The sequence below is a fragment of the Miscanthus floridulus genome, chromosome 7 (assembly GCF_019320115.1).
Source record: "Miscanthus floridulus cultivar M001 chromosome 7, ASM1932011v1, whole genome shotgun sequence".
NCBI classification, from domain to species: domain Eukaryota; kingdom Viridiplantae; phylum Streptophyta; class Magnoliopsida; order Poales; family Poaceae; genus Miscanthus; species Miscanthus floridulus.
The window spans coordinates 62,534,179-62,541,899 of NC_089586.1; the positions used below are offsets into that span (position 1 = coordinate 62,534,179).

Consider the following 7,721-nt stretch of genomic DNA (forward strand, 5'->3'; position numbering starts at 1 on the left):
TAAACAGGTTAAACGGATGAATAAACGGATACGGAGCACCACCATGTAGCGTTTACACGGTGTTTAAACAGGCTAAACGGCCATTTAGGCAAACAGTGCTTATTTCTCTTTGGTGACAGTGTTAGTGTCGGTGCAAGATAGGTGCATGGTTTGTGCCAAACATACCATAGGCTCAGAAATCATTTTGGATGCACTCGATGGTACCACTAGGTGATGAGGCTCAAGTGGAAAGTTGTTTTGGTCCATTTAGAGACAGTGTTAATCTTGACGCAAGATAGGTGCACTGTTTGCGTCGAATGTATGATAGGCTCGAACATCGTTTTGGATGCACCCGATGGAACTCATAGTTGATGTGGGTAATTTGGAATCTCGCTTCTTTCCATTTGGAGACAGTGTTTGATGTGCACACGCCTATGCAACGCGTGTAGCAAGTTTTGTGGCCCGATCTTCTCGTAGGATCCGCGAACTTGATAACTTGTCGCTGCGTGACCTGGTGAAGAGGCAGTGCACCGCGAGGCTGTCCACGCGACGAACTACCGAGACAATCACCCTTCCACGTACCGACGAAACAGCCCACGCAATCACGCCCTATAGACGTGAAGGCACGAACTGGGTGAACCGCGGTTCGGCGTTCTACAACTCCCTCAGGAATCGAAAGAACAAGTTTGCAAGCCTCTCAAGACTCACGCATAAACAAAACTCCACGAGTTTGTGTATTCTGAATTCAGCTAATCAAGGTCTGACCTTTCATTGTCTAGTACAAGATATATATAGGGATAGGGACGTTCAGCTTGGAGTAAATGGCAGCATGCGCATGCACCAGTGGATTTCGTGGCTGGTTCGCGCGTCTTTCAGCTTCTGATAGCAGTTACTAAAATGAGCATAACTCTTTATTGGGAAGTCCAAATAATGAGCCGTTTGATGGGCTGGAAAGTAGACTTGAAGACGCTTCCATCCACATATAGAACACCGTCTAACTCCTTGTATTCTGTCCGCGGTGATGCTTGGAATTCGTACCATGTATCAGTCATCTAGCTTCTGGTTGCATTTCCATGTAAAGGTGATGAACCACCATTTTATTCTTGCGCACCATAGGCTTCTTGGTTCAAATGTCTAGAGGCTTGAATCCATCTTCATCCCATGCTGGTTCATACACTCCATCATTCCTAAGGACATTGGAACAAGAACTCAAAAGCATAGGCTCATTCAACATAAACTGATTATTAAACATAAGGTTAGCGTTCACCTGAGAATGAATTTCCTTCTCCAATTGTTTAGCTCTACTTCTTGTAATTGGACCAGCTTTATCAAGTGGAGTTTCATTTGAAGATGAGTGAATGCTAGGAATGTCCTCATTAGCCTCCCCCTCTTGAGAAGGAGTCATCCTCGACTCAGGCTCACCAACAAATGGAAGCAAGTCTTTGACATTGAATGTTGTACTCACATTGGAATATTCAGGTGGCAGCTCAATTTTGTAAGCATTATCATTTATCTTGTGTAAAACCTTGAACGGACCATCACCCCTAGGAGATAACTTACTCTTGCGCTGTTGGGGAAATCGATCCTTGCGTAGATGCAACCACACGAGGTCTCCGGGCTGGAATGTAACCTTCTTACCTTTGTTCGCTTGCTTTGCATATTGTGCAGATTTCTTCTCGATATTCCTTCTTGTCTCATCATGTAGCTTCTTGAGAAAATCTGATCTCTTTGCTGCATCCAAGTTAACTTGTTCCTGTAATGGTAAAGGCAAAAGATCCATGGGAGTATGCGGTTTAAACCCATAAACAATTTCAAATGGACAAAAGTTTGTTGTGGAATGGATTGCCCTGTTATAAGCAAATTCAACATGTGGAAGGCAGTCTTCCCACTGCTTCAAATTCTTTTTCAACACAGCACGCAACATGGTGGACAAGGTACGGTTGACAACTTCAGTTTGCCCATCGGTTTGCGGATGACAAGTGGTGGAAAATAACAACTTTGTACCAAGTTTAGCCCATAACGTCTTCCAAAAATAGCTTAGAAATTTTGTATCCCTATCTGAAACAATAGTCCTTGGTACTCCATGTAAACGAACGATCTCCCTGAAAAACAAATCAGCAACGTGTGAAGCATCGTCGTTCTTATGACATGGAATAAAATGTGCCATTTTAGAGAATCGGTCAACAACAACAAAGATAGAATCCCTCCCCCTCTGAGACCGAGGTAACCCCAAAATAAAATCCATGGATATATCTTTCCAAGGTACATTCGGAACTGGTAATGGAGTATAAAGACCATGGGGATTAAGGTGGGACTTAGCTTTCAAGCAGATTATGCAGCGTGCAACATGTCGCTGGACATCACGTCGCATATGTGGCCAAAAGAAATGATTGGAGAGCATGTCCAATGTCTTTTTGATGCCAAAATGACCAGCTAAGCCACCAGCATGTGCTTCCTGCAAAAGAACTTGACGAATCGAGCAGGCTGGAATGCATAGTTTGTTAGTGCGAAATAAAAAACCATCATGCACATAATACTTGTCCCAGCCTTTTCCAGAAATGCAATGAGAGAAAGGTTCTTTAAAATCAGAATCAGCTGCATAGAGTGTTTTAATGGATTCCAAACCAAGCACTTTTGTATCTAATTGTGTAACCAAACCACATCTCCGTGATAAGGCATCGGCAACAATGTTATCTTTTCCATGCTTATGTTTTACAACATAGGGAAATGTTTCAATGAACTCAATCCATTTAGCATGTCTACGGTTCAGTTTGCCTTGACTTTTTAGATATTTCAAAGCTTCATGATCAGAATGGATGACAAATTCTTTAGGTAACAAATAATGTTGCCAAACTTCCAAAACTCAAACTAAGGCATAAAGCTCTTTATCATAGACAGAATAATTCAGATGTGGACCATTCAACTTTTCAAAAAAGTAGGCAACAGGTTTACCTTCTTGAAGTAGTACACCTCCTATGCCAATACCACTTGCATCACATTCGATCTCAAATGTCTTACCAAAATCAGGAAGTTGTAGCAGCGGTGCTTCACAAAGCTTTGTTTTCAGCTCATTGAAGGCTTGGTCTTGTTCATTACCCCACTTGAATGGAACATCCTTCTTTGTCAAATTGTTGAGGGGTGCAGCGATGGTGCTGAAATCTTTAACAAAACGCCTGTAAAAACCTGCAAGACCATGAAAACTTTGAACTTGACTCACATTTGTAGGTGTAGGCTAATCCTTTGTTGCTTTAACCTTTTCTTCATCAACCTGAATACCATCTGCGGAAACAACAAAGCCAAGGAAAACAACACGGTCTGTGCAAAAGGTGCACTTAGCAATGTTGCCATACAATTTCTCTTCCCTCAAAACAGCAAGTACTTGACGGATATGATCAAGATGTTCATCAAATGATTTGCTATATATCAGAATATCATCAAAATAAACAACTACAAACTTGCCAATGAAAGCTCGTAAAACATGGTTCATTAAGCGCATAAAAGTTGAAGGAGCATTTGTCAAGCCAAATGGCATCACAAGCCATTCATAGAGACCAATTTTAGTTTTAAACGCTGTTTTCCATTCATCACCAAGTTTCATGCGGATTTGATGATAGCCACTATGCAAATCAATCTTGGTGAAAATGATGGAACTACTCAATTCATCTAACATGTCATCAAGTCGTGGAATGGGATGGCGATATCGAACAGTTATAGCATTGATAGCACGACAATCAACACACATGCGCCAAGAGCCATCTTTCTTTGGAACTAAAAGAACGGGAACAGCACATGGTGATAAGGATTCACGAACATACCCTTTGTCCAAAAGCTCTTTTACCTGTCGCTGAATTTCCTTTGTCTCTGTGGGATTGGTGCGGTAGGCTAGACGATTTGGAAGAGAAGCACCTGGTACCAAATCAATTTGATGCTCAATTCCACGGAGTGGAGGAAGTCCAGCTGGTATCTCATCAGGAAAAACATCTTCGAAGTCCTGTAAGAGATCAAGAACAACACTAGGCAGCGATGAAGGTAAATCGTTAGTCGAAAGTAAGACCTCCTTGTGCAAGAGCACAAAGAATGGGGCTGTGGTGTTTCTCACTTCTCTCATATCACTCTTGCTCACAAAGAGACACTCAGTGTGGTGTGGCTGTTTAGGATTGGCATGAGTCTTTATGTGGCTGGATGGGTTAGAACTCTCTCCCTTACTTGTGTTGGGGATCTCACTCAATTTTCTTTTGTCAGATTCCTCTCTTTTCTTGCGAGCCATATCTGAAGCATGTATCTCCTCTGGAGATAATGGAATAAGAACCACCTTCTTGTCATTGTGAATGAAAGTGTGTTTGTTAGACTGTCCAAAATGCACCGAGTCCACATCAAATTGCCAGGGCCGACCAAGCAGCAAATGGCATGCTTGCATGGGGACAATATCACAATCCACCTCTCCATGATAATCACCAATGGAAAATGACAAACGAATCATGGCTGAAACCTTAACTGTCCCAGAATTATTCAACCATTGCATATGGTATGGATGTGGATGGCGACGTGGCTGCAAGCCAAGCTTCTCAATAAGCAAAGCACTAACAATATTATTGCAGCTCCCACCATCTATGATGAAACGGCACACTTGTCCTTTCACTTTGCATCTGGATTGAAACAAATTATGGCGTTGTCCTTGTTCAGCAGCAACAAATTGAGTGGAAAGAACTCGCCTCACCACCAAAGAAGGAGATGGTGTGTTCATTATAGAACACGTCAAATCAGGAAAATCAGCAAGCAACTCATCAAAATCATCACTAGTAATCTCGTCGAAAGATGGAGAAACAACATCTTGTAATAGGTCATTGTGAGCAAAAGTTGGAATAGGTTGAATGGCTAAACAATTTAGACCTAGCTCAAATGTGCCATCCTCTGCTGAATACTCACAAGTGTTAAGATTAAGATCTGCAAATACATTGTTAAACTCGTCCTCCTCTTCACTTTGGGAATCATAAGAACCATCAGCAAGTGCAATAATAGTACGACGATTGGGACATTCAGCTTGCTTATGCCCATGACCACCACACTTAAAACACTCAATCTTGCTTGTCTTGTGTTGGGTGGCTGCAGTAGAAGAAGTGGGCTGACTTGAACTCACAGCTTTACCTTTCACATCCAATTGTTTGGAAGAAGTTGGAAGATATCTATTTGCTCCACGAGATGAGGATTTGGGCGTTGCAGCTCCTTGCTGTTGGAATTGAGGCGTGACATCCCCTTGCTGTTGGGAATGACGCCATGAAGCATTGTATTTGTAAGACGTAGCAATTTGCCTTTCAGCCCTCTTTGCAAAATGAACCAACTCGGTGAGACATGTGTAGGTTGTCATATCCACTTTATCAGCAATGGGTTTATTGAGGCCAACTAGAAACCAAGCCATTGTGGATTCCTCATCTTCAGTTATCCCTGTACGAAGTACACACATTTCCAATTCTTGAAAATATTCATCAACAGTACGAGTACCTTGCACAAGACGTTTCAGCTTCAAATGTAGATCACGAGAGTAATATGCTGGAACAAAACGACGTCGCATTTCTCTCTTCATGTCTTCCCAAGTTATACGAACATGCCCAACTCTCTGATATTCAGTACGGACCTGATTCCACCAAGTTATGGCATAGCCTTTAAACTCAATGGCTGCAAGCTTTGCCTTCTTTTCAGCAGAGTATTCATACAAATCAAATATTTGTTCCACCTTGGTCTCCCATTCAAAATAAGCATCAGCATTCTCCTGTCCGCTGAAAGGGGGAATAGACACTTTCATGTTTCTTAAACCATCATCATTACGACAACGATGGCGGTCACGATAACCATGATGGCCACCACCATGTCGATGATCATCCATGTCGGACAACATATCATCATCACCATCATAATCTCTTCCTCCAACTAGAATGCGCCGAGCACGACCAAAACCATGGCCAAACCCACCACGTCCATGTCCATGACCAGCAGCACGACGTGGTGCCTCGTTATCCTCATTGTCATCATCCTCATTTGGTGGTGGTTCTCTATGAGGCATGTTCAATTGGAGAGTTTGTAGTTGTTGCATCAAATCATTCATTTGTGTACGCAGCTCCTGGAATTCCTCCACCGAAACAGCGGCACCATCTCCACGTCCTGTCATATTAGTAGAGGGGAAAAATGACAATATATATGTGGAATATATGTGGAATCACTCCCGCACCACTTGCTGAACAAGTTCTTTCTCTTCCTGGAAAGGGCAAGAACCAGGGCTGCAATCTGTAGTGGAAGAGTGAAGAGACTACGGTGCAACAGCTCACGGTGCTTTTAAGTGGAGCTTGGTGGGGTAATATGTAAATGGAATGTGCTGAAATGTAGTAATGCAAAACCGAATAATAATCCAAGAACTCAAGTCTAAGTTGCTGAATATAAAGGAAAAGATGCTCAAAGAAAGGAACAAGATGTAGGAAGTGGATAGATGAACACCAATTGCACCAACCGAAACTTGTTGCTGCCCAAACCCCTTTGTGGTGTGCTGAACACAATTCTCTTTTACTTCTTTTCTTTCCCTTTTTTTTTGAACAAGAACTCGTTGTTTTCAGTCCTTCTTTTGACCCATATACATCTTTTCTTTTAACCTTTGTGAGAAACGCAGCACAACTTTCAACTAAAGGGGCACATAAGGATCAACTAAGATGGACGGCGCAGCACAAAAACAAGAAACTCGCGTGGGGAATTTGTGGCGGGTAGAAAACAAGGGTGGAACGGGTGGGGTTTTTTTTTTGATTTATATATATGCAGCAAGCAATGACGATCAGAACAAGGGTGGGATGGGTGGGTACATGCAGCAAGCGATTTGATGATTAGAACAATGATAACAACTAGAATGATGTGGAAAAGAAAAATTCAGCAACTAGACAAATCTTAAAGGATTAAAACTCGATAAAGCAAACTACAAAATCAGTAGCACGTATGAATTTGGGCTGTAGGTTTTCTTTTTTGGCTATTAGTGGACAGTAGGTATATAAACTCTATCCTACCAAAAACAAGAACAATCCTAATGAGTAAACGGAGGCTCTGGTACCAGATGATGTGTGAACGTGTAGAGAACACACGACTGCAACTTGTATGGCCTGATCTTCATAGTAGAGCATAAGTAAACTTGATAACTATCGTTGCATGACCTGATGGAGAGGTAGCGCACCACGAGATCTTGCACCTGCGACGAACTGCCGCGACATCCACCCTTCCATGCGCCAACAAAACCAGTCCACGCAATCACGCCATATAGACATGAAGGCACGAACTGGGTGAACCAAAGTTCGGTGTTCTACAACCCCCTCAGGAGTCGAAAGAACGAATGTTGCAAAGCACTCATGCCTTACCAAAGATTCCAAATATTCTCTCCATGAGAGGAGAAACACACACACAAGGTGGCTGTATTTTAACCAAAAGAGACTCTTACATAGAAGGATTACATGGGTATTTATACAATGACGAAAAGCATGCGAAATGTTGACACTTAATCTGGGTGCTAACCACCATTCCAAAGGTCCTCTTTACTTTTGGCTAACTGAAGTGGGAACTCAATTAATCTCTTCAATTCTCGCGCAGGTGCTGGGCTGCATGTGCACCTTCCACTAAAACGATCATAACTCTTAGCTCGGAAGTCCAAAAGATGCACCGTTTGTTGCGTTGGAAACTAGGCTTCAATATCTTTCTGCTGATATGGAATAAAGATG

At 42.3% G+C, this 7,721-nt stretch overlaps 2 protein-coding genes across 2 annotated transcripts; both read right to left on the reverse strand.

Annotated features, from left to right (window-relative positions):
- Nucleotides 1-1,105: 1,105 nt before the first annotated feature.
- Nucleotides 1,106-1,759, reverse strand: LOC136463317 (uncharacterized). The gene has a single exon (XM_066462319.1). It carries the CDS (start codon nucleotides 1,757-1,759, stop codon nucleotides 1,106-1,108), a length of 654 nt encoding a protein of 217 aa, XP_066318416.1.
- A 1,083-nt stretch (nucleotides 1,760-2,842) lies between these two features.
- Nucleotides 2,843-6,142, reverse strand: LOC136465574 (uncharacterized). Its single transcript, XM_066464252.1, has 2 exons — nucleotides 3,256-6,142; nucleotides 2,843-3,162 (listed from the first exon to the last, which is right to left on the reverse strand). Exons 1-2 carry the CDS (start codon nucleotides 6,140-6,142, stop codon nucleotides 2,843-2,845), a joined length of 3,207 nt encoding a protein of 1,068 aa, XP_066320349.1.
- Nucleotides 6,143-7,721: the final 1,579 nt, after the last annotated feature.

Excerpts from the sequence above, each read along its gene's own strand:
- LOC136463317 (XM_066462319.1), bottom strand. The coding sequence starts at position 1,759 with ATGGATCTTTTGCCTTTACCATTACAGGAACAAGTTAACTTGGATGCA.
- LOC136465574 (XM_066464252.1), bottom strand. The coding sequence starts at position 6,142 with ATGACAGGACGTGGAGATGGTGCCGCTGTTTCGGTGGAGGAATTCCAG. Across the intron at positions 3,163-3,255 it reads CTTTGTTGTTTCCGCAGATG|GTTTTTACAGGCGTTTTGTT; the intron begins GTATTCAGGTTG and ends ATGGTCTTGCAG.